General features: G+C 49.4%; 9 protein-coding genes across 9 annotated transcripts; 4 read left to right on the forward strand and 5 right to left on the reverse strand.

Annotated features, from left to right (window-relative positions):
* Positions 1-241: 241 nt before the first annotated feature.
* N7520_002588 (condensin subunit YCS4) lies at positions 242-4,111 on the reverse strand (the record flags this gene model as incomplete). The annotated part of the gene is made up of 5 exons (XM_057136523.1): positions 242-415; positions 480-2,864; positions 2,918-3,059; positions 3,112-3,235; positions 3,292-4,111. The coding sequence occupies 5 exons, from the start codon at positions 4,109-4,111 to the stop codon at positions 242-244; spliced, it is 3,645 nt and encodes a 1,214-aa protein (XP_056999209.1).
* A 344-nt stretch (positions 4,112-4,455) lies between these two features.
* Positions 4,456-6,101, forward strand: N7520_002589 (serine/threonine protein kinase CDC7; the record flags this gene model as incomplete). The annotated part of the gene is made up of 4 exons (XM_057136524.1): positions 4,456-4,720; positions 4,781-5,228; positions 5,253-5,349; positions 5,421-6,101. The coding sequence occupies 4 exons, from the start codon at positions 4,456-4,458 to the stop codon at positions 6,099-6,101; spliced, it is 1,491 nt and encodes a 496-aa protein (XP_056999210.1).
* A 187-nt stretch (positions 6,102-6,288) lies between these two features.
* On the reverse strand, positions 6,289-7,287 carry N7520_002590 (ubiquitin-specific protease OTU1; the record flags this gene model as incomplete). Its single annotated transcript, XM_057136525.1, has 1 exon — positions 6,289-7,287. The coding sequence occupies one exon, from the start codon at positions 7,285-7,287 to the stop codon at positions 6,289-6,291; it is 999 nt and encodes a 332-aa protein (XP_056999211.1).
* A 703-nt stretch (positions 7,288-7,990) lies between these two features.
* On the forward strand, positions 7,991-10,805 carry N7520_002591 (putative RSC complex subunit (RSC1); the record flags this gene model as incomplete). Its single annotated transcript, XM_057136526.1, has 5 exons — positions 7,991-8,139; positions 8,199-8,361; positions 8,420-8,488; positions 8,574-9,830; positions 9,897-10,805. 5 exons carry the CDS (start codon positions 7,991-7,993, stop codon positions 10,803-10,805), a joined length of 2,547 nt encoding a protein of 848 aa, XP_056999212.1.
* A 1,026-nt stretch (positions 10,806-11,831) lies between these two features.
* On the reverse strand, positions 11,832-13,625 carry N7520_002592 (putative spindle poison sensitivity protein Scp3; the record flags this gene model as incomplete). Its single annotated transcript, XM_057136527.1, has 3 exons — positions 11,832-13,163; positions 13,263-13,384; positions 13,469-13,625. 3 exons carry the CDS (start codon positions 13,623-13,625, stop codon positions 11,832-11,834), a joined length of 1,611 nt encoding a protein of 536 aa, XP_056999213.1.
* A 575-nt stretch (positions 13,626-14,200) lies between these two features.
* Positions 14,201-18,204, reverse strand: N7520_002593 (uncharacterized protein; the record flags this gene model as incomplete). The annotated part of the gene is given in 7 exon segments (XM_057136528.1): positions 14,201-14,637; positions 14,690-14,767; positions 14,779-14,851; positions 15,670-16,989; positions 17,047-17,166; positions 17,223-18,003; positions 18,095-18,204. 7 exon segments carry the CDS (start codon positions 18,202-18,204, stop codon positions 14,201-14,203), a joined length of 2,919 nt encoding a protein of 972 aa, XP_056999214.1.
* Positions 18,205-18,937: 733 nt separating this feature from the next.
* Positions 18,938-21,853, forward strand: chl1 (DNA helicase; the record flags this gene model as incomplete). The annotated part of the gene is made up of 6 exons (XM_057136529.1): positions 18,938-18,974; positions 19,253-19,419; positions 19,480-20,109; positions 20,174-20,836; positions 20,891-21,061; positions 21,155-21,853. The coding sequence occupies 6 exons, from the start codon at positions 18,938-18,940 to the stop codon at positions 21,851-21,853; spliced, it is 2,367 nt and encodes a 788-aa protein (XP_056999215.1).
* A 347-nt stretch (positions 21,854-22,200) lies between these two features.
* Positions 22,201-22,975, forward strand: N7520_002595 (60S ribosomal protein uL15; the record flags this gene model as incomplete). Its single annotated transcript, XM_057136530.1, has 3 exons — positions 22,201-22,232; positions 22,375-22,573; positions 22,757-22,975. 3 exons carry the CDS (start codon positions 22,201-22,203, stop codon positions 22,973-22,975), a joined length of 450 nt encoding a protein of 149 aa, XP_056999216.1.
* A 564-nt stretch (positions 22,976-23,539) lies between these two features.
* On the reverse strand, positions 23,540-24,695 carry N7520_002596 (uncharacterized protein; the record flags this gene model as incomplete). The annotated part of the gene is made up of 2 exons (XM_057136531.1): positions 23,540-24,255; positions 24,326-24,695. The coding sequence occupies 2 exons, from the start codon at positions 24,693-24,695 to the stop codon at positions 23,540-23,542; spliced, it is 1,086 nt and encodes a 361-aa protein (XP_056999217.1).
* Between the last annotated feature and the right edge of the window lie 778 nt (positions 24,696-25,473).

The following is a 25,473-nucleotide window of genomic DNA, read 5'->3' on the forward strand; positions in this document are numbered from 1 at the left end:
AGATAAATTCGTTCTCAACGATTGGTTTACTGTAGTTCTTACTTGTCTATCACTCCGTATATCATATATCGTATCATAACTACACGGAAGAAAATGTGGAAGAAAAAAAACGTATTCAACATTCAAAACATCCATGAATCAGCCCGAACCAATCCAGTGACCACTTAACACCCCCAACACCGAAACAATAGTTACAGTCGTCAAAACGTCAATGCATGAAAACAATTCAAGACCGCTCATACTAGGCTGAGGCACTGACGACCTTCGTGAAGCCAGCAGTCACGGTCTTGGCGATATCTTCATTCTTGTGTGGGAGCAGAGACAAGGCGTAGGCGACATCGTTCCATTGCCGCTCAGTCTCGCAACGAGGTAGTCGGGCGGCCAGCTTGTCCGCCAGCTGACGAGCATGTTTCTCCTGCGTATGCAGCATCAGTATTCAACAACTTACAAAAGAAAAAACTTGAAAGATTGAAACTTACCTTCTCCACGAAACCGATTAGGAACTTAACAATACGTCGAAGGGATACCTCTTCCAGATTCCGCTCTGCACTCAACAGACTGAACATGTCCACAAAGTGGTTGTAAACAGCATTGTCCTTGGTAGCCAACTCTGTAAAGAACATACGGGCCAGATCGGCGATCTTCTTGTCATCATCTTCCAAGCACTTGGCCATCTCACCAAGTTGACCCTTGACCTTGACCTGGCCGGCCAAAATGAGGAATGTTAGGGTCATGAGGCAAGTGCGCTTGACGGATGCCTCATCATCATTGAGACGACGGTAAAGGAAATCCGTATTCTCGTCAATGAGATGATTAAAGCAGACGGCCATATCGCCTAGTGCGATAACAGCGTTGCTGCGCACGATCGGATCCTCGGATCGTTCCATGATTGTGATCAGGAGTGGAAGATTCTTCTCACAATACTCAGCAGAAACACACATCAACTTGGCCAAACACAATGTTGCCGATGCCTGTAGATCACGATCTGGGTAGGTGTTGTTGTTGGCGCAAATCTCCGCAACCATTGGACCAAACTTCGCAAGAAGTGAGTTCTCGCCATAGAGGAGCTCACGCTCGCGAATATGAGCCATGGCGTCTTGGAAATCGTCCTCGGTGGTACCTCCGATCAAGTCGAGTTCGTCTTCATCCGCGTTTTCGGCAGTCTTTTGAGCGGTAGCATCCGCCGTTTTATTCTTCTCTTGTTCAGCCTTTCGTCGCTTGAAGTCAAGCTCACACAGCTCCAGATGTACAATCTGTTTGATCGCAATATGTCCGACTACATATAGCAGTTGTGAGAGAGCTGCTGACGAAGGCCTGGGTTTTGAGCCTTGTTCATTACTAGATGCAGTGCCAGGGCGTTGGTCCTCCCCATCAGCAGTATCATGCGAGGAAGAGGGACGTTGGATGTAAGGCTGAAACACAAATCGAGTCTTTCTGCGAAGAATGTCGGAGCAAAGAACGTCCGGGTGCTTAGACAGAGTGTAGATGGCGCTGATGGCTTGTTCCGCAACACCATACCACTCTTTGCTATTAGAGACGATTTCGAGCATAGCAGCAAGCTTGGTCAAAACCGAATGATCGTTGGCAAGCTTGGGAATACCAATTTCCTTAGATTTGGCCTGCCGCCCAGGCACCATGCGCCGGAGAGCAATGCACGTATATTTTGCAAGCACAAGGTCGGAACGCCCCAGACCACCGAGACCAATGCGCAGCATAGCCTCAATCTCCTTGACGACAACTTCTGGGTCGGCCAACGCGAGCATTCCAAGAACGATAATCGAACCACGGCGCTGAGTTTTCGAGATCTCTTTTTTCTGAACACTGTACACTTGCCAGAGCTTAGCGATGACTGTTTCCGAGACATGTCCCGCTTTCATCATGGTGCTAAGCAGTTGCTCGAGACAAGTGAGTTCGGCTGGCGTTGACCCGAAGGTCAAACTGATCATATTGCGAGCGATGTAGTTGGCGGCATCGTTCGGACTGAAAGAGTCGGGTGCATCAAAGAAGAGTCCCTTGTAGCAGTCGATCAGATGAGTCTGAACACCTTTGCCCTCATCGCTGTTGCCTTTAGTCCAGATCAGACGGAGCATACGGCGGATACCACTTCGAGCCGTCTCAACCTTGTAGGCGTCTAGAACCACGAAGAAATCCATAGCCTCGATTACCTCACTCTTGTTCCGAGATGAGAGCAGCTGAGAAACCACGGTGGATCCCGAATGGAGAACCTCAACGAAACGCAAAGCTTCATTGTAGTACTTTCTTGTTAACTGTAACCGAGTCAGCAATTCGGAAGTCGCCGCCTGTTCCGCTGCTTTTTGTACAGCAACTTCCTTCTCCTCTTCTGTCATCCTAGGCGCCTTCGAAGGCGAGTCGTCCGGCATCTGAGTTGCCTCATCTAACAGCTCAGGATCGACGCCCTGAGTAGCGTCCGCATCGAAGCCTGGTGTCTCTGGGGGGCGCAGAGCATTCAGCTCCGCATCAACCCCATCCAAGCGCTCAGTCCACTCCTTGTGCGAAAGTTGACCGCCATGCATCACACTAAAGGGGTGTGTGGCGACCAGCTTAGACAGCAGCTTGATCGCATTCCGTCGCACATTGCTACTCTTATCCTCCAGGCTTCTCGCGGCCAGCTCAGCTGCACGTTGACGTCTTTTGGGGAATTTCTGCTCCAAATCACAGATTCGCATGAAGACCTGAATAGCTCTGCAGCGGCAGTAGGGGTTGATGTCCAGAAATCTCTCTTCCAATACGTCAAAAAAGGCGTTGATCTGCGTCTTGTAGTTTTCGCTGGGTTCTTCTTGTCGGCTCAAATCGGAGATGAGGTTGCCACAGACCTCGATGACTGCACATCGTAGTGCGTATGCCTTTATAAAGGGTTAGTTCAGGGCATATTCAAAAGTTTTAGGGATTCGGATACCTCGCTATCGAGCTGCTTGGCCAATAGAGTCATCTGCTTAATGATCAATCTTGGGGCAAGATCGGACAGCTTGATGATAAATGCAGAGACAGACTTTGGCCCCCGGGTGTCGTTTGAATTGAATTCCTTATTTCCAAGTTCCCTGATTCCTATTAGCAAAAGATTTCTTTTGGCCACTCGGTTCAAATTATTACTTCAGAATCTCATCTGAGAGTTGAGGGTAGTCGTATTGTTCCGCAAGAATATGGAGAAATTCGGCCATGGGTTCCGACAGATGCTCAAAGTATGTCAAGCTCTGCACGATCGATGTTTGCGCGCCTGTTGTATGAATTAGCTCTAGCAACTAAAGTAGCTGTCCGCCCGCAGACGCATACCAAATGCATGGCCATGGTGCTTTACCGCAATGCATAGCACCTTAAAGGCATGCATTCGGATAACCATGCTTTTCACTCTCTGTTCGCTCTCCAGGATCAGATAAATAGTGCGGGTGAACAAATTAATGAAAGTGTCGCGATCCGAGGTGGTCAGAAATATGCGGCCTAGTTTGAGTTTCATCACCTTGCACATAGTCTCCATGGAGATCTGGATCTGTGGAGTCCAATCCCAGTGGCCATCCTTGGCGGATTTCTTAGATTTGGGACCTCCTCTCCGCGCAGGGGCGGACTCTGCAGGTTTCTCGGCCGCTTTGACCTCTACCGCAGATAGAGCCCACTGGAGCAGGAATCCGTACATTTCCAGGAGTTGTTTGTGTTGTTGGATGGCATCCTGCTCGTCAGATTCCAAGTCGCCATGGATAATATCTGCCTCGACAGATAGTCCGGATACAATCAAGTCGAGGAGTTTGCTGAGTGATTTCACAGGGACGAAGGAGGTATATCTGTAAGGGTTCAAAAGTTCAGAGTCGATTCCTGGTGGGCGAAAGCCTCCATTGGGTAATTGGGAAGGGACCGGGGCGCACTTTAATAGATATTGTAGGGAATCAAAGACCGAAGATCTTATTAGCGCCTCTGGATTCTCCGCCACGGCATCCACAATTGGGTTTAGAACATTGTCAATTAGCGCAAGCGACAACTGATCCGGGTCAGATTCGCTGTCGAGGAGCTCCGGGTCCGCCTCCGGGGTCGGAAGTGAAGAAGGATCACTCAAATAATATTTGAGTGATTCATTAATATCGAACTGTATTCTGTCCTCCATGGCGTTGTAGTTAACCACGGAGGGGGGGGGAGGTGGTGGGTTGGTTATCGTTCCAAAGGGTGGCAGAGGAGGGGAAACAAACACTGTTGACGATATCCGTGTTTGGCTTTTACTCTTTTGGTCGCGCGGCACCACACCAACTGCTCACCGCCCGTAATATTACCTGTATTTCTATGGTTTTCGGAGAAAAACAAATGATACGCATGTAATGCGCTCTGCGCTTGAACCCTTCTCTCTTCCATCCCCGCGCAATTTGCCCAACAACAAGATTGAGGATTCTCAGGCGGCTTTCAAATTTCTCTGATTCCTATTCTATTCTCTTCATTTAATCTGAGTCCTGTGTCATGTCGGCTCTTCGAGCTGCCCATACGGGAGTCTTTGAACTCCAGCGGAGCAGTTATTTTCGGGGACTTCAGCCCGCAACGCATAAAAACGCGTCCGAAGAAAGTAACGAGAAGGAAACCCACAGCGAAATGCCACAGGGAGTGAGCGACTACGAAGAGGAAGAAGAGGAGGTAGATGAGTCAGTTCGAGAGGACATGACCAAGCTGGAGGATACATTCCCTGGTATCTCGGACCGATTTCGACTAGTCAATCGAATTGGAGAAGGTATGTGATGGATCTCACCTGCTCTATACACCAACTTGAGTTTGACCGAGAACCAAACAGGAACCTTTTCGACGGTTTACAAAGCGGAAGATTTACTCTATGACCACTATCATAACGACTGGGATATCTTCGGGGAAGCACAAGAACAAGAATCCTGGGCCAGTCCTCCCTCCAAACGACGTCGAGTTGAAGGCGAGAATACCAGACACAAGAAAGTCCGATATGTGGCGTTGAAGAAGATCTACGTCACTAGCAGCCCAATTCGAATCCAGAACGAGCTGGAACTTCTCCATGATCTCCGTGGCTGTCGATCCGTGTGCCCTCTGATCACGGCATTCCGATTCCAAGATCAAGTTGTGGCCGTCCTACCATATTTCCCTCATACCGACTTTCGAATTCAATACCGTACATTTATGGTCGCAGATATGCGACATTATCTACGATCCCTCCTAACTGCATTAAAATCGGTCCATGAACATGACATTCTCCATCGCGACATCAAACCAACGTACGTACCCCTTATACTGCCTAGGGGTTTTGGACTGCACGCTGAGATAACATTTGGCAGCAATTTTCTCTACAATCCGGATCTGAAAGAAGGTGTGCTAGTCGACTTTGGTCTTGCCGAGGTTGGTTTCGACTTAGCTGTGTGAGTATATAACGTGCTTGACGCTGACCCGTTCTCTTTAATTTCACACAGCGACAAGGTTCCGAATTCACCGGTGCCTGTCTCTGCACCCATCAGTCATATGTTCGCCGAAGTCGGATACTTTCCAGCTATTATTCTAAGAATCCACCATCAGGGGGGCTGTCGACAGGTTACCCCAAGAATGACTCTCGGTCATCAAGGCGAGCTAATCGGGCTGGAACTCGAGGGTTCCGCGCGCCAGAAGTGTTATTCAAGTGTACATCACAGACAACGAAGATTGATATGTGGTCCGTCGGTGTCATTCTCTTAACCTTGCTGGGCCGTCGGTTCCCCTTCTTCAATTCTGCAGATGATATTGATGCCATGATTGAAATGTCAAGTATCTTTGGCACCCGGCGAATGAAGACTGCGGCAGCCATGCACGGGCAGATCTTCGAAACCAATGTTCCTACCATCGGCGAAAAGGGCTATAGCTGGGAGAAACTGGTGAAGTGGTCGAGCTGCGTGGAGGATTTGACTGAAAGTGAACAACAAGCAACCAGTCTTCTTGCGGGCTTGATGGAGCTGGATCAAACGAAGCGGCTCAGTGCCGAGGAAGCTTTGCAACACGACTTTTTTACAAACCCGGTGCACCATGATGTGGAGTGGGGAGGCAACCCCGAAGAGAGTGCAGAGTCAGCCGAAGATGATGAGGCAGGAGATGAAGAAGCCGATGAAGTCGCCATGCTATGAATTAAGATCTGTACGATATATTATGGAGTTCGATGTTGCTACGTGATACATTTTAATTTGAATGCTTTGCCCCCTATAATCACGAGCGTTGAACCCAATTTCTATGTATCTCCATTAACACTCCGCCGAAAGCACCATATATTCTAGTGCCTTCAGAGGGTACACGCTATCCATGTTCAGAAGCTGCCTAATTAGCCTCCCCAAAGTCATAGTGTCCAGTCTCTGAGGCATGCTTAGTCGCTCCCTTCTCCCCGGTGAAGGTGCCCCCGCACGTGTTACAACGGACAGAGAACCCAGCGGTATCGGTGTAGTAATGCTTGCTTTGTAAAACGCGGCACAACTCTTTCGCCTTCTCCAACACGACTGGGTCGATAGATTCAAAGATTTTGGTGTCGCCGTGTGCAAATGGATTGGCACGAGTATATGGTGGGTCAGAGGGAGAGAGTGCTAGAACGTCGTAGTGAATCCCCGAGTAGACCACGATGCAACGAGTCGGAGCACCTTCGTTGAATTGAAATATATGCAGAGTTTTCACGTCGATGGAACAGATTTCGATATTGAAATATTCGCTCAAGATCTTGAGCTCGATGGCGCCACCCCACGAGTCATCATTCTGGATCCACTGACAATATTCATCCGGCTTCTTGCCTAAGATTGCTGCCGAGTACTCTGAGGGATTTGATTGAATAGCTCCCGCGATGATCGATCGTAGTTCGACCATTGTATCCATGTCACCCATGACCGCCGCGCCTACTGCTCGGAAGAGACACGAGTTATCATCGGGCATGACTCGGAGCACAAATGTACCAGCATGTTCGGGGGAAGCAATCTCAGGAGGGTCATCGGCAGTTGACCGCGGATATTGTGACGATGAAAGTCGTTGCGATGAGTGTGGGATGGCAGGACTGGGTTGCTTTAGGGATGGTGGATCACTGGGTCGGGCAGCTTCCTCTCGGTGTGCGACAATCAGTTGTTCTCCATTCAGATTGACCCCAAGATCGGTTATCTTTTGATCAGATTGAAACTGATCGAGGTCCAGGGGTTTGAGATTTGGGTATCCATATTTCACCTCGAAGGAGACCAGACCAGTGCTTTCTGCAATTTGCGTCCGAAGGTCGTGAACGGTGGCAGACTCATCTAGAGACACTGCTGACTGACCCGAGGGCCCTCGTACACGCATTCGCATCGTGTAATGAAAGACACAAGAGCGCGAAGATAGTTATAAAAAAAAATTATGGATATGAAGTTCGGAGACCAGGGATGGGTCCCGCATTGATCCAGTGAGGGGGACGATGACGATGGTTTTTTTTTGGGTCCAGGATCCATGTGGGGTAAAAGGTAAAAGGTAGAGAGCTTGGGAAGCTGTTGAGGATTGTTGGCGCATCTTCATATATATATATATATATATAAGTACATAAATGCAGACTCAAATGAATCTAATGATGAATCTGTCCAATAATTATTTATTGTCTTATGAATCTTATTTCTCTAGCAAGTACAAGGTTTTTGTCTTTGATTTTTTGTATGCGGCGATCTTGACTGCACCCCCACTCCGTGTATGGCCGTTACATCATTTCCAGGCCCACCAAATTCTCATATTCAATCATTTATACATACTGAAGCCTAGGGAATCTTATAGAATCCCTTAGACTAAATTAAATGCCGGTGACGCTACAGTGGGAAGGTTGAAATCCCGTGATTTCTGGTTTGTAGCCTGGATAAATAGGCATATATAATAAATTACGTGTATCTAAATTGTAACGATAACAGATGACTCAGCAGAGCGTAACTTAAACCATCCTTGAGTGCTTCTCTCTCCCTTTACGACGAAACCAGCTCTGTCACGATTCCGCTTCTTGATCCCCCACGTGTCACTCTGGTGGTACATCATGGATCAAGTAGAACAAGAGGATTCACATCCTCAGCCTCGGACGGAGGAGCTTGTTACATCTATCGAAGAGGATGGCGTTATCACCGATGACAAATGGAAGGCTATGATGGATGTTACAATGGCGATATATGATTTTCGTGAGCCAGAGTAAGTAATTCGGTCGCATGAAAGGACAAAAAGAAGCTGAGAGACTGATTGCCTTGTAGTGGTCACGATCCATCACGACTTTTCCACCGCAGTGTCAACAAGCGCCTTGTCCCAGACTACCAGGATATTATTAAGGAGCCGGTAGCTCTTAGTATTCTGAAGCAGAGAATCAACAAGCGTGAATACAAGCAGTTCTCTGATTTTGTGCGCGATTGCGCCTTGGTAAGTGATTCAAGCTCTTCTTTTAATCGACAGTGCTGACTCCTTTACCAACCTTTAGATTTCCCACAACGCGCAAACTTACAACAGACCCAAGTCGCAAGCCTATGAAGATGCTCTCGTGATAAAGGTACGGATTGTAGCAACAAAAACTAACCTCTCCGAGGTTGTCCGAATATATCGTGTGCCCGTGGCTGACCCGTTCTCGCGCGCAGGAGGTTTTCCACGATCAATTCAAGAAGCTTGTTACCAACGGCATAATCACTCCCGAGGAAGCCAAATATCCTGACCTAGGAGAGATTCCTGAGGCGGATCCTTTGCCCGATGACGACGAGGAAGAAGAGGAGGAAGATGAAGATGACGAAGAAGATTCTGAAGACGAGGGACGCCGCCGAAAGAAACCTGGCCCAAAACCTGGCTTCAAGCGTGGCACGAAGGAATCGCAGAAACAGGAGCCGGATCTTCGCAAAAAACGAGGTCGGCCTCCTCGCGTGGATACTCCGATGGAAACTCGCATTAAAACCATTCTTAAGGGAATCCGGAAGTTCAAGGGACCCGGTGGCCATTTGAAAATCGCTCACTTCGAGCGTCTTCCAGATAAGGCTGCTTATCCGGATTACTACATGGAGATTAAGGAACCGATTGCCATCGACATCATCAAGCGCAAGGCCAAGCGCAAGAAGTACAACTCCGTCGACCATTTCATGCGGGATCTCGACCTCATGTTCGATAACGCTAAGGCCTACAACCAATCGGAAAGTCAAATTTACCGAGACGCTGCTGATTTGCAAGTGGATGCCCGGAAATTGGCTGAGCAGGAGAAGAAGAAACCCGACAGCGAATACTTGATGGAAGACGGTAGATTCCCGTTGCCAAATGGTATTCTACATCGAGGCGAGCTGTGGAAGGTTGGAGACTGGGTTCACATTCAAAACCCTAATGATGTGACGAAGCCCATTGTGGCGCAGATCTATCGGACATGGCAAGATTCCGAGAATGAACAATGGATCAATGCATGCTGGTATTATCGCCCTGAACAAACAGTTCACCACTTTGAGAAACATTTTTATCCCAACGAGGTGGTGAAGACCGGTCAATACCGAGATCATCGCGTCGATGAAATCGTTGACCGTTGTTTTGTCATGTTCTTCACTCGTTATAGCCGGGGACGCCCACGGGACTTGGCACCCGACAAGGAGATCTATGTTTGCGAAGCTCGATACAACGAAGAGAAGCACAAGCTCAACAAGATCAAGACATGGGCGAGCTGCCTGCCAGATGAGGTGCGCGAGAAGGACTACGAAATGGACCTCTTTGATTTGCCTCGGAAGATCAAGAAGATCCCCAGTCCAATTAAGCATTTGCTGAAGGAGGATGCCAAAGAAACGGATGATCTTCCCCGACCAACCTGGGGAGCAGACAATGCGCCGCCTGTCGTTGGTGCTGTTCACCGTCGCCCTCGTGACGAGAATGTAGGTCTACTTGTGCCTTTGCTTTTTGTACAGGCCTATTTGACAAAATCTGACTAAAGTCATTAGGAATCTCCACCACCAGAGCCAACCCCATCTCCACCACCTACTCTACCTCCATCCGCCATGGCATCTGTCACCCCCGGTCAATCTATGAGCCAGCCCCTCTTAGGTGCTACCATGGGCTCGAGCCATATCGCGGCTCCACTTCAGACACCTATACCGACACCTGCTGTAGCTCAGACGTCACCAGCACCTATTCCCCAAGCGACATTCCAGCCTCCAATGAACCCGCAGATGTACCAAGGTTCCAGCCAACGTCGCCCGAGTAGCTTCGTGCCTCAAACGCCAACTGGCGTTTATCAAGCATCACCGGCAGCGCATCAATATTCGGCAGCACAGCCAACGCCATATGCGGCCCCCTACTCCACCAACCGTGCTCATGCCGCGGCACCTGTGTACAATCCCAATGCTCCCCGTGCAGTGGAAGTCTTCCACCTTGGGGATGCGGCCAACGCAGCCATTCCCGCCGACATTCGACAGCAATTTCATTGCGACGAGAGAGGCCATGTCTTATTCTTCACGGCCCCTCCTCTAGATATCATCACACCAGCTCAGCCGGAGTTGACACACTCTCTCAAATATCTTGCTACCAAAGAGGAGCGTCAGAAGCACGTCGCAGAAAGGAAGCGCAAGCGAGAGGAAGAAGAGAAACAACGAGTGGATGATGAAAAGCGACAGCGTGCCAATGAAGAGACTGACATTACAGTCCGGCTCGAGGCACTGGGCCCGAGGGCCATTGGATGCATGATGAAACAAGTCGTCGCCGGCACGGAGGAGCTATACAAGCTACTTTATCAAGATCAAGCCGACAACGCCCGTGCTGCAGACTTGAAATCTCGCGAAATTAGAATTCTAGCTGATCGTTTGGCTCGTCAAAAGACAAGCCACATCCAGCAACAGTCCAGGAAGAACTGAACAGTGAATCCCAATGGCAGCGTCATGTTATATGGGTAACATGCCAATCTGCGAAATCAAGGGGAGGAAAATACGAGCATACGAGGGATCAATTTCATTTTCATTTTCAGTTCCAGTGATGTTCTGATTACACATCCGTATCACTATTCCTTTCGACTTGGGTGGCGGCGTCATATATTTCTGGGTTCGGGCAGGACAAGGGGCGTTTCCAAGATGTATGATTAGATCGAAGGAGTGAAACCTTGAAATGTATCTAATATCGCCTAGAATGGATAGATAATTCAAGCAAGAACGGAATCTACTGTATCAATTATGAAACGTGTAAAGAATTTCTGCCTTGGAATTTATTTGCACATCTTCCATTTGTACATTACACGGTCAGGGGAAGGGAAGGTAGTGAAATATAGAAGCGCAGCCAAGACGAAAAACACCAGAGACCAAAGGTCATTGACTCATGAATCAAGTACCAAAAATCAATGGGACACTAGACCAAAAAGCCTCGATATCCCCCAGACCCCATAAGATCACACAGAAGACAAAGAGATTAATACAGGAGATGGCCAGGGGCAAGAGTCCAGTCTCGGAGAAGAAGTCATGCGATGGGTCTAAATGATCCAGGAACAAAAAGTGTAGAACAAATACTCGAACCATCTGAAACCATATGAAAATCGAAAAGAGAAACACACATTCAGGTATAACATGAACAAAAAACAAGGCAAGTCAATCTATGGGATTCGGTTGGGGAGTCTTTGTATGTCACCGAATCACGATGCCAACGGAGGACAGATTAACCTGTGGAAGGGAGGAAGGGGAGGTAGGGGGGGGGGGCGGGCTTTGAGAAAGAGAAGGAATACACTTTTGAGAGTTTCTTCTGTTTCTTCGATCTTGATTGTTTTCTGGCGCTTCGTGATGCTGCTGTGTGCCCAAGTAAGACTCCAATGACCTCTTTTTTGATATGAGCATGTCCAATATGAAAAGCTTAGACGCCGTTTGGTCCGTGTCGTCGTGAGAGTAGTAAAAGTATAATTAGGCGTCAGTAGAGCTCTCTTTGGTTTCGTCGGAGTTCCAGGAGGAGCTGTTACGCTTGTTGCCCTCCTCCTCCTCCATGGAGAAGACAAGGTCATTTTGTTCCTCTTCCTCTTCAATCTTGCTAGTGGTGCCAGAGGAAATCGTGCGGTCGAGGCGGCCTGGGGCCACAGAGGAGTGGCGAGCAGATCCCGGGTAAAGGGACATGCCGCTGAGCTGCTCGGAAATCATGGACATGGACGATTGTCTTCCCGGGCTAGAGACGAATGGCGAGCCATCGTGAGAGGCTCGGCTCCCGATTGGGCCTAGGCTGGGGCTAGCCATAGGGTTCAACGCGGACTCACGGAGGGGAGAGCCGATGTGAGAGAAGGAGGACGCAACACCGTCATCATCCTTCCTTTGGCGCTGCTTAGCAAACAATGCACCAAACCGGGACGGGCTTGACGCGAGAGGCGATCCATTCTTGGAAAAGCTGCTGCTCATGCCGAGCCCGCTGATATCATGGTCGGTCCGGGACAGCCGGCGCAGCTTTTCCTGTGGTGTAAGCACATCATCGTGTAGGTTCATTGGTAGGTAGTCTTCTTCCATGGGAAAGTTTTCATCCCAATCATCGAGCGCAGTAGGCCGAGGGACACTCGCAGACAGCATGCGTGGCTTGACAGGACGGGAGGAGTGTAGGAATCGAGGCCCCACGGTGTCCTCAGGCGCCGGAGGCGAAGACCCAATATTGGAGAATGGCCTGCGACGGTCAGAGCTGAAGCCAATGTCACGCAGGTTTCGGAAAGCATCCGAGGGCCCAGGCCTCTGCGCAGGCGGAGACGATAATTCCAGACCAAACTTCGAGGGCATTGAAGCAGCCACTGGGCCATATCGGGCCACATGAGAGATACCTTGGCTATCGAACGAGGCAGGAAGCGCTGCATCAAGAGCAGTCAGGTGGTGATGATTGGGTGACATGGGGAAGCGCACGTCTTCGGCAGGAGAGCCATACTTCGAGCCGGCATCGGAGGCCAACCCTGCGTCGATTGTTGGAATCGAATCATACGGCGGTACTTGCTGCCCATGCACAGTGGGGAAGTCCTCTGGCTGTGGGGCATATCGCGTTTCATGGTCGTTCATACGTTGCTGCGAAAGGACCGAGTTTGTCAAGGCCGAGTCCTGGTTCACATACGCCTGCGGGTTGACCCGGCCACCCAAGTTGAGGTGGCTACCCCCAATTCCCATACCAGCACCTCCACCCCCTCCACCGCCGCCTCCAGTTGGCCGATTCACCCTCCGTCCATCCGGAAGAATGTGAGCTAGTGCACACTTTGCGCCGAACTTGCAATTTCCCTGGCAAGGAAAAGAGGGAACCTGTCAGCGCCCGGCTAGTGTGGGGGTTCGTACGATGACGATTGATACATTGGACAGGAATGCCGAATTGTGCCTTACCTTGGAAAAGTATTTGCAGGGAGCATAATCGATCGCCGAGTCGGTTGAGTGCAGGAATGGACAAGCGGGGCCTGCCTGACAAGCACCTTGACGGAAGAATTTGCAGGGGACATGCTTGGTATCTGCGGGACGATCGGAGACCCAAAATTAGCTTACATACGAGACACAGAAACCGACGCCATGGAAGCTAAAGGAGAGGTGCATACTCTTATTACTCGGGTTGGGTGGACTGCGAGCCATGTCGAGACTTGAGGGATTGCGGGTATGACCATTTTGAAGCCCAGAGGGCACTTGCAGTGGCGTACGACCTCTCATATCGAGGCGATTGGGAGTAGATGATTGAGGGCGAGAGGCCGATAGCATCGCCAAAGTTGCGGAGGAGGGGTTTATTTCGGGGGATCGGAGAGAGGGGGAAAGAGTTCCCGAGTGCGGGTGCGGGTAAGTTTAGGTAAGACAAAATCTATGACAGCAGATCTATATAGAGTATAGAGTAGAGAAGGAACAAGAGTCGTAAAAGTAGATCGAAGTAAGAGTAAAAAGAAAGGGAAAAAATAAAACAAGGAAGACAAGAGGACATGACATGGAAGTTTATCTCCACAAGTTCTCTCGTTGGTTAAGTTAGGTAGAGAGGTGCTTGGTTCGCCTCATGGTTGCCTCCATTCCGATACATAAATCTTACTACACGATAAAACCTGGTCCTTATCATAATCCTTTTGAAGAGCAGATCGCGCCACAAACAAAATAATAGTGTAATCAAAAAACCTTCCCACGCTCAGACCGAGCCGCAAATCACAAATGTGACTAAAGTGGAGACGAAAGTGATCATCAACATAGCGTCAATACCCGACCTCTCCTCATTGGAGGGTCCCTTCAAGCCCCAGCGTCTCCTGCAAGCCATATCAGCAAACACAGGTGATTCCAACTCGTATGGACATGGCTTAGTAGCGCACCCAAAGCTCTTGCGATGTCATCTTCTCAGGTAAAACCTCGGTGCACTTCCCCCATAGTTCCCGACAGATGCGACGACGGCCGATGGCATAACGTTGCCATTGTTTCCACTCTTGTTCAAGTTTCTCTCGCTCATCCGGGGGAAGTGTCACAGCATCATCGCCGTGATGGCTTGTCAGACGCGCCTGAATCGCACTTCGTTCTTCCTCAAGCCTTTGGATGTCTTGTCGAATATCGGAAAGTCGCGGCTTGCCCTCGAAGGTTGACAATGCGGCTCGGATCTTTTTCTCCTTGGCTTTAATAGTGGCTAGCTCATCCTGAAGCTTCTCTATATCCCGCTTCCGCGTAGCGATGTCTTCGGGGGTCATGCTCTGTGATGCATCCTGTAATGCATGGTAAACAACCTGTTTTCCTGGACATTCCCGGTCTTCATGTTAGTAAAGAAACATCTTCACGCACTGCATCGGCTTGAGATATACCGGCTGATCGTCCTTCAATGTCGCCATTTTGCTGCAATTCTCGTAGTAACTTGGCAGCTTGCGTTTGTATTCCAGTCCCTGTCAGCTACACCGAAGATGTGGAGATGAACCTCCCTCACTTTTGGAAACTTTGTTGTGCAGGTTCGCAGAAATCTCGATTGCCTATCCAAGTCTCTGTAAGAAGATTCTCGGAATAAAAGAATGGGGGATTGTCGCAAACCGAATATGGTCGACTGGGTAAGTCCACGTTAGCGCTACCGTCACTCGAGGCACTAGTGGACATCCATATCGGACTTTTGTTCTCCTATACACTTCAGCTCAGATCTCTTTTTTTTTTAGAAAAAAAAAAAATTCATTCAAATTTCAAAAGAATCCTCACGTAGATAATCGAGGATAATGGTAGAATCTTGCTTTTGTTAGTCGGCATCATTGCGGTTACCATCAGTGCCCCCTGTGTCACCTGTGATACCTTTATCACCTTTGATTTTGCGAGCCATGACGAATTTGGGATTTCAAGTTCAAACAAGATGCAAAGATACAAAAGGGAGAGGGAGAGGGAGAGGGAGAGGGAGAAGAAGAGGAAGAAGCAGAGGGGGGAAAACTCCTCCACGTGGATCTACAGCACCAGAAAAAACACTAGTACTTCAAATGCTATAGATTTCATTACTGGTAACGCCTCGTATCTAACAAAACAACAGAGAGATTGAAACCAACCATATGTCCAACGGCCCCAGGCAGCCATGATAGCACCAGCGTAAATGCAAAATGTTTGGGACAGAATAAAAAAAACAGTACCTGGAAGGCGAGTAATTTTTTCTTCGAACAAAATAAATCTTCCAGGATTATAAAAGAACATAAGGGGGAAATGAGGGAAAATATGAAGATCATTGGGGCAAGTCCAAGATGGCGTTCAGGGTATCACATCACCAGCTGAATCTAATTAGCTTCGAAACCAGAGATCCATGGAATGGAACACTTACACAATCACTGTCAGTTTTGGCACTTGGAACTCCCATTTCTTCAAAAGTCTTGGGGCCCTTGCTGGGCGGCGGGGCGCTAGGTTTCGGCGGCTGTGCAGCGGGCATCTGTGCCGAAGAGGAGCTGGACGGTGGCTGGGGAGTAGAGGATGCCGAGCCCCGAGATGGCTGTCGGGACTCCATGCGAGGAGGGAATGTGCCAGAGGAGGGAGAGCCAATTGTGCGAGGAGATGCTGGACCGCGAGGCGATGGCAATGACCCGGGGTGACCACTCACCGGGGTTCGCACTGGTTTCCTATCAGGAGGAGGCATTCCATCGAGCCGTGTAGGTGGAGGGCGTCGTCGATCGCCCGGTGGCGGAATTGGAGCGGAGTAACCGACATCAATTCGGGGCGTTCCACCAGGACTTATCATGTTCGCAGCTTGGGGGCTTACAGGGCCCGCTGGTGCGCTAACTGGTGTACCAGGACCAGGCTGGCGATAGCCCATGGAGCCAGAAGCAGGGCCGGGGCCATAGGCCGGGTTTCGAGGGCCTGGAGAACCACCGTAACCTGGAGCCCCATTTGTACGCAGGTTCGGATTGACCCCAAACGCAGAGCTTGGCCGAGGATCGGGCATTTGATAGCTTGGCTGGCCCGGCCGAGGGCGGGGGGTAGAGCGATCAGGGTAAGGAGCTGCGGCTGAGGGGGGGTCGGAGAGAGTCATACGCGAAGGATCAGGCATCTCAATGTTCTCCGGGGTTGGGTCCAAAGAGTTGACACGCTGGTGCGCATGACGGGTTGACTTGATCCGAGAGATAGCTACCTTCTCGTGATCCCTCCGGGAGAGAGTCTTGGAACGAGAAATACTGTCGATGCGGCCAGTTGCATCCTTGTTGCCGCTGGCGGCGGCCTTGGCGTACCAGCTTCGAGCTTCTTTGATGTCAACGGGAACGAAAATTCCGACTTCATAAAAGTAACCCAAGGCGAATTCAGCGGTGGGAAGACCACTCTGAGCCGCCCGTTGCGCATATGTAAATGCCAGTTCGTCGTTCTTCTCGAATACACCTTCATGTCCACAGAGGAACCATTTACTGATCGCCATCTCCGCTTCAGGTTCACCCTGGCGCGCTGCTAGAGCATTGTAGTGCAGGGACAGGGCTGGGTTGAAGTCACACTCTAGCTGGCATAGCTCATATGAGGCACCCATCTTTACCTGAGCTTTGGCAAATCCATGATACGCGGCCTTCTCAATGTTCACGCGCGAGGTGTTGAGGTCCATAGGAAGGAAGGCTTCAGGCACGCTCACTTGAGGAAGTTCCCGAGCTAGAAGCATCCCATATACCTGTTGAGAACATTAGCAACCGAAACATCAAACCTGTTCAAGTCCAATTAAACTCACATAGGCTCCCTGTGGGGCATTTTGGTCGCATGATTGCGCGGCCAACCGGATATACTCCAGGCCCCTTTGGAAGTCCTGGCGTTGACCGTGCTGGCCGAGGAGAATCATCATTCCCAGGCGCTAGAACGGAGGTTAATGTCGATTCCATAGTAGCGAAGGGGTAGAAGAAGACGTACGTAGTATGAGGCAGAATCCGCCATGGCAACACCCCGCTCATAGTGCTTGGTCGCCTTCTCGGGCTCCCCCGAGCTTTCAAATTGCATTCCGATCCGGTATTCGGCGCGCGCATACCCCTTCTCCGCCGCTCTAGAATAGCATCGAAACGCTCCTTTGCGGTCCACTCGATAACCGAACTTGCCAAATTCGAGCCACATACCCTTGATAAACTCAGCCTTGGGGTGGTGCTGTTCCGCTAGGAAAGTAACGATGTTCAAGGCATCAGTCTTTAATTGGCGCTCCCCCTGGGGAGTGTGTGGCCGCGGGGGCTGTGTTACTGCCAAGCGAGCCTCATTTTGCGCGGCCACCTCCACGTAGGCCAGCGCGTCCTGGGCCCATGCCAATTGCATCTCCGGGTCCGTAGTCGACAAGACAGCCATCCGGGCTCGCTCTAGATTCGCCTCCCGCTGTTCGTCCGTGGGCGGCACGTTGGGGGGTGGGTTCCGCAATACGGGGAAGGGTGAGAAGTTGGGATGATCCATGCTATCATAGGTTGCGGATTGCGCGTAGGCGCCATGATCATGGACCTGTGATTGTTGTTGCAGCTGGCCCTGAACAGCAGAGGAAGTGCGCTCCGGGAACTGGCTGCGGTACTGGCCGGGCGGCGGTTGCTGGTATTGTTGTTGTTGTTGTTGTTGTTGTTGTTGTTGCTGCTGCTGCTGCGCGCGGCGGGGGTCACGAGCGTGATGTTCCAGTTGTGCGATGTTATCCTGCATGTTTTCGGGGACTTCAGGCATGACCCTGATGGGATGAATTAGTACTCGTACCCGAGGCATCTTCGTGGGGTTGCATGTGGAAATATAAGGGTTAAGCACCTGCGACTGAAACGTACCTTTGGGGAGAGGGGGAGATGACCTCTGGCATGTAAAAATCATCCTGGCCCCCTGGATACCAAGTCGCACCCACCCGTGGCTGACCACGGCCTTGCGGCGGTCTGTTCATCCGTAATGTGATTTAGATCTTAGAGGAACTCCGCGTCCTGCTGGGGGGCGCTCAGTACCATCAGCTTCTTTTAAGAGGTGGATAAAGAGAAGTAATAAGAAAAAAGAATCGGGGGAAAGTTGTAAAGTCGCCAAGCGGAGCAAGTGAACCACAGCCCACTTTTTTTCCCTTGAGGGTCAACTGTGTCCACCCCGCAGGTACTTTTTGTATTCAATTCTATGTAGTGAGAATAATAAATAAGAATGACGAGGGCAATATTTGAATACAGTATATAAATAGATTATCATATTGTTCTTTCCTGTACTACACAGCCCCATCATCTACACGGGAACATAAAATACATTTCTAAGTAGTAGAACCTCGGCATTTAGGCATATAGGTAATGGTTAATGTCTGACCCGCACTTGACTACTTACAGTACTACTTACGGCCCTTACGGAGTCCTTCGTACTGGTTTGTTACTTGCCCCTGAAAATACTCCGTACTTACTAGTTACTACTAAGTAAGTAGTACACTAGTGGAATCTCTCTCTTTCCGGATCCACTTTTAACGGTTTATTTTTATCTTTTCCTCTTTCATTCTTTCCAATCATCACAATGGATCGGGATTTTCATCATCCATTTGTTCCATATGATATTCAACTTCAATTTATGCACAATCTATATGGTTGCCTGGAAGATGGAAAAATAGCTGTCTTTGAATCCCCTACTGGTTTGTGTTTTCCCCCTCCTTGATGGATCTGACTGACAAGACAAAATCCCACAGGTACCGTACGTGCTCCACATCGCAAATTATAGCCCCGGGGATTCGGATCATGCGCCACAATCCGGCTGTATTGTCCAAAGAGCTGATATTGATCTAGGGTAAATCTTTGAGTTTGATTTGCGGTTCATTGACTTGGCTGCGAGATCACAAGCGCAAAGCCTTTGAACAAACGTTGGACCAGGTAGCTTGTATGCTTTCCAGTTCTTCACCGGAGAATCTATTTCTCTATTTCTCTATTTCTCCTTTTTTTGCCCTCTTCAAATTGATAACCTCATTCTCCTAGGTGACGATGACGACCCAGAATGGATGGTCGAATTCGCCAAACGTGACTCGCGACGGGCCATAACGGAGAAGAGACAAGAGTTTGAAACCAGACTCGCAAAAGTCAAACAAGAGGAAGACCGTCTGAAACAGGCCCAGGGAAGTCAGGAACGACCTCGGAAAAAACAGGTAGACGCGAGATACCTTCTATCGCAAATTGAGAATCTATTCCAACTGACCTCGATATAGCGAGTGGCTGAGCCAGAGTCGCTGGGGGAGCTCGATGACGACAGTCAATTTGTTCTCGATGATTATGATAGCGAAACGGACCAAAAGAAGAAGCCGAGTGACTCAGGCGGGGTTGATGGCTTGTCTGCCAGCACGCTAGCTTTATTAGAGCGATTCAAGGGAAAGTTCTCCTCTCAGGGGCAGGAAGATGAGGAAGATGACTCAGTCAAGATCTTCTACTGCTCTAGAACGCACTCGCAGTTGAGCCAATTTGCTGGTGAGCTGCGGCGGGTTGCATTTCCATCGAGTATACCCAACGTGCCCGATTCGGACCAAGACGGTCTGTCCAAGCTGGAAGAGCGGATCAAACACCTTTCGCTGGGATCTCGAAAGAATTTGTGTGTAAATCCCAAGGTCCAAGCACTGGATAACAGCACTGCAATCAATGAGCGGTGTTTAGAGCTGCAGCAGTCCGGTGTTGCTGCAGACAAGAAATGTACCTATCTCCCCAAGGATGATGACGCCTTGAAACTTCAGTTCCGAGACCATGTATTGGCGACAGTCAAAGACATCGAAGATATTGGCAAAGTGGGAAAGGAGATTGGCATTTGCCCGTACTATGCATCTCGCGAGGTCATTAAACACAGCGAGGTTCGTTGCAGCTTGTTGCTAGATATCTCTCGCTAACAACTCCTCTCGCTAATTACTCTCATAGATTGTGACACTGCCATACCCTTTGCTGCTTCAAAGGTCTGCTCGCGAAGCCCTCAACCTGTCCGTGAAGGGCCATGTGGTTATCATAGACGAGGCTCACAACCTCATGGATGCAATCGCTGGCATTCACTCGGTGACAGTCTCTTTGTGCCAATTACAAACCGCAATCTCGCAATTGACCATATATGCGCGCAAATTTAAGACTCGCCTGAAAGGCAAAAACCGGAGTTATGTTGCTCAGGTGATCCGGCTGGTCAGTTCCATTGCTAGTCATCTCCGATCAGTTTCTGAGCGAAATGGCCCGTCAGAGGGTTCTGTTCAGTTTTCGGATCTCATGGCAGGCAAAGGAGTTGATCAGATCAACCCTTACAAGCTGTCTCGATACTTGCAAGAGAGCAAGTTGGCTCGCAAGGTAGATGGGTATGTCGAATCTTCAGAGAAATCTCTACCAAGCCAGAAAAGCAAAACGACCACGCCCGTCCTCTTCCATATTCAGAGTTTTCTACTACCTTTAATGAACCCCTCAGAAGAGGGTAGGCTTTTTTATCAGAAGAATCACGATGATCTAGTGTTGAAATACATGCTTCTTGACCCTACAAATCATTTCAGAGAGATTGTTGAAGATGCTCGAGCAGTCATACTTGCAGGTGGAACAATGTCTCCGGTGAGACTTACGTTTCAGCTCCCTCGCACTAGGGTCCACTAACGTATTTGACAGATGTCAGACTATGCAAACCATTTGTTCTCATACGTCGCACCCGAGCGACTTGATACGTTCACTTATGGTCACGTCATTCCGAATACCAACTTGGTGGCGCAATCACTAACCCGGGGGATCCTGGGCTCGGATTTTGACTTCACATACGAGGCGCGTGGATCTGAAAAGATGGTCAGATCTCTCCATGCCTCAATAACTTAACACGGGGTGTTTTTTTTTTTAAAAAAAAAAAATAAAATAAAATCTTGCTGACTCTTATCGTAGATCACAGACCTGGGACGAACTATAGCCACACTATGTCAAGCTATTCCTGATGGAGTCGTCGCATTTTTCCCGAGTTACGACTACCTCAGCCAGGTCTTGAGCGTTTGGCAAAAGCCGATTGCCAATGGCAATGGCCAAACGACCCTTAGCCTGATCGAGCGGAAGAAGAAGATTCTTTACGAATCCCGTGAAGCAGTAAAAACCACTGATACATTGCTACAGGAGTACACCGAAGCTGTTGAATCGGGATCCGGAGCGTTGTTATTATCAGTGGTTGGTGGAAAGTTGTCAGAGGGTATCAATTTTTCTGACCGACTGGGACGAGCTGTGTTGATTATTGGTTTACCTTTTCCCAATATCCGCAGTGCAGTCTGGCAAGCAAAGATCAAGTACATTGAGGAGAAGACCTATAAACATGGCTCGGGGTCGGAATCCGAAAAGAAGGCCAACGCCTTGGCCGCGGGTAGAGACTTTTATGAAAATTCCTGCATGCGGGCCGTCAATCAATGCATTGGACGAGCAATTAGACATGTAAATGACTATGCAGCCATTATCATGCTTGATCAACGGTATGATACGCCACGTATTCAAAAGAAGCTGCCAGGCTGGATCCAGGGAAGTCTGGTAGCCTCTTCATCCGCACGACCAGCCCAAGTGACAGTGCAGCGACTGTCCAAGTTTTTTGCAGAAAAGTCATAGTTCATACTTGAGTCATGAGCAAACAAAATAATAATAAAAAAAAAAAATTAATACCCAAAAATGTATTCCTCAAAGGTCTACGGAGTGAAGATCCTCGTATATAGTTGATGGGCCATTTAGCTGTTACGAATACAGAAGGCGGTATGACAAAGTCATGATGGATCATCACATGACTTTATCAGCCCCAAGCAAGGGTTTGACCCTATCACGGGACAAGCGAAGTTAGCGCACACTCTAGCAGGCGCGAGCGTGGATTTCAACATCAGAGCCGGAAGTATTCACGTCCCTTCCCCCCTTCAACGCCTAAATCTCGAACCGGTCTTGTCGAGAACACCACCGCCGACAAGATGCCTACCCGTTTTTCGAACACCCGGAAGCAGTGAGTCGCCCTCCTGTCCTCGTCCCTCGATCATTTTTGGAGGATTCATGATCGGCGCAATTTCAAGATTGCTGTATCGCGAAACATCTTCACCTGCAATCGACCTCTATCAGCAATATACTAACCTTCATTTCTTCCACAGCCGTGGCCATGTGTCCGCCGGTTACGGTCGTGTCGGCAAGCACCGCAAGAGCCCCGGTGGTCGTGGTATGGCCGGTGGTCAACACCACCACCGTACCAACATTGACAAGTACCACCCCGGTTACTTCGGTAAGGTCGGTATGCGCTACTTCCACAAGACCAAGCAGCAGTTCTGGAAGCCTACCATCAACCTCGACAAGGTACGTGACCAACCGAATGAAATTGATCCTTTTGAAGACAAAACCCAGGGAGGCGAAAATTTTGCGTATTCGGGAACGGAGGCAAAGATAGAACATACTTTGGGTTTTCGCCATATCTGAGAGGGTCGATTTGGAGATTCTTGTGCAACGATTTGGCTAACTTTTTTTTCTTTCTTTTTACAGCTTTGGTCCCTCGTCCCCGCTGAGCAGCGTGACGCCTACGTGAGCGGCCAGAAGACCGACACCGCCCCCGTCATTGACCTCCTCCCCCTCGGTTACTCCAAGGTCCTCGGAAAGGGCCGTCTCCCCCAGATCCCCGTCGTCGTCCGTGCCCGTTACTTCAGCCGTGACGCCGAGCAGAAGATCAAGGAGGCCGGTGGTGTCTGTGAGCTGGTCGCATAAGCGTTGATTCGGTGTTTATTTTGAGATGGCGGGTGAATCGGGGCAATCGCAGCCCTAGCTGCATTCGGTCTTAAAGTGGAGGATCAAAGTCTTTCTGCCTGAGGAGGACGATCGGAACTCAAAAAAAGAACGCCACGAGCCGGAACGGTTGGCTGAGGTGCTCGAAAAGAAACAGGGTTTTTGTGTATGCAAGCAGCATAGCATGGCCTCCGAATGCCCTTATGATTTCACATTGTGTTAAACAAATACCACAAGGAGGATTTTTTCAAAATTTGCGTGTCCCGGTTTTGACTGGTACTTGATATGGGTTCATGCCCACTGCATATCTGGAACATGTAAAGGTTGGAACCGACGGCTGTCCATCATTGCCATTGTATGTACTATTCCGTACACAGTGGGTGACTATTACAATTGTTCCAAGCCTGGTGTCATTGTATAGTTCCAGTGACTTATGCCATGCTGATTAGAAAGTCTCCGCATGTGTGAGTTGTAAATCTTATCATTTCGGAATAAGGCAAACTCCCAAGTAATCTTTTGCGTCTTATTTTATATTCGTGGCAATGTCTAGATCTTGGATTCCCGCACTGAACCCCTACGGTCCTTGCTGTTCTCATTGACTGCCAATGTTTCACTGATAAACCGGACAGCCTCATCAACCATTTTAGGGGTGACTTCGTGGCCTGCTGCCTGGTCAATGATATCTTCGAACGTGACCGCACCATCCCCAAACCATCCATTGGATGAGATTGCACTCTTGAACCATGTCAAAAAGGCCTCACCACGGTGATACGGCACAAGCTTGTCGATCCCGCCAGACAAGTTCAAGATGCGCTTGCCAGCCAGACACCGGGTCAGCAAAGGCCGAAGCTCCTGCTGTTCCTGTTCTGTTGGCGCAGGTATGGTCTCGTCACGCAGTGGACCAGGTGCACTCTTGACATGACTGAGCATGAGACTTGCAGGATCGTACTGTTTGACGATATCCACAAACGAAGCCGGGAAAGCCTCGGAACCCAGGATCTCTGCTCCTGGCGGGTCGCTTTTTGTCCACGAGGGCAATTTCGATAGTCGTGCACGATCCACCATAAGATTAAGATAATCCGGACAGCCGATGATAACCACACCTGCGCTGACACGAGGCTCGTGCAATAAGCAGCTCCAGGCGGCGTGTCCACCAAGGGAGACGCCCAGAACCAGGTTCTCGGAGATCTTATTCTCCCCATTGGGAAATACGAACGCGGCAAGATAGTCCATCAACAATGAAGTATCCCTTGCGGTTCCCTCTGAGGTATTCCTGCTGGTTAGATATCATCACTTTCAGGATGCGGGGGGTTATGTTCTAGGAAAGCTTACGGAAGATAGAGAACATATCTTGGGCATGGCGCGGATTGCCCTGTCGCCACGCCTCATTGGCCAGCGGATCAACCATTCTGGCACCATGATTGCGCTGATCAAAAGAGACAGCAATGAGACCTTTGGCTGTTGGGGTATCTTTGGTTTTGGTGTTCCAGTCGGTAATGGTTGATGCAGCGATATCAGTCATTCGTTCCTGGGTTGCCAGGCGAGGGTGCAGCAGCCAGAGACAGGCCACTGAAGTGGCTTGCGAATGAAGCTCTCCAAGTCCAAACACTGTCACTGAGATTCCGGCAATGGCGTAGACCTTTCGCGAAATGGCGGTTGGCTTCGGCCGGCCTAAGTCCAAAGTCTTCAATGGGTCGGTCATGTTGGTAGAGGGTTCAAGTGTTATGTTGATTGAAAGAAAATAATCTTGAAGTGAGAACAAATCCGGTGCGATGCTCGGCTGTATGCCACATGTAAAGTGCGAAAGATAACCCAAGAAGGGTGGGGAACAATCGGATTATGTATTCTGCAGGCGTTTCGGGTATATATGTAAGAAGCCGAGGGCCAGAGACTAAACATCGGACTTCCCCACTAGATTACAACTCACTAGTACAAATCCAGTGATACTTTAGTTCGACTAGTTTCTATCTTTCACCTGACTATTCCAACGGAATAAATATTTGAACTATTTATGTCAATTTGACTATTACTTTGTATTACGTATCTAGAGCCACGTGATTACCAAGCCTGAGGCCATAATGAATCTCAATTGGGAAAAAAGCAAACGTACGAGGAACAACAGATGAATCATTGGGTTTCTCTTTTTCTTTATTTCTTCTTCCTCTTCCTTTTCATTTCAATCTCCTTCGGCCTGTTGCACATAAAATATAAATGTGCTTGTGAAACCCTTGTGCGATCGACATTTCACTGTCCTTGAACTTCCCCCTTTATTGTTTCCTACCGCCCGTTACTTGGCTAGCTTGGCGGGTCCTCTCCAGTCGGAGACACTCTGTTACTGGGCCGGAGCTCCACCGCAGTTGCGAACTAATTTAGACGACAAGTGCTCCTTTAAATGCCGACACTCGAGTAAAGTATACTTTCCCACCGAACGTTGAGTCCGGTCTGTTGTTCGGCCCTGGGCATGAAAGTCAGAGCAAGGA

Source organism: Penicillium odoratum, assembly GCF_028828045.1.
Source record: "Penicillium odoratum strain IBT 22623 chromosome Unknown utg000002l_segment0_segment0, whole genome shotgun sequence".
Lineage (NCBI taxonomy): Eukaryota > Fungi > Ascomycota > Eurotiomycetes > Eurotiales > Aspergillaceae > Penicillium > Penicillium odoratum.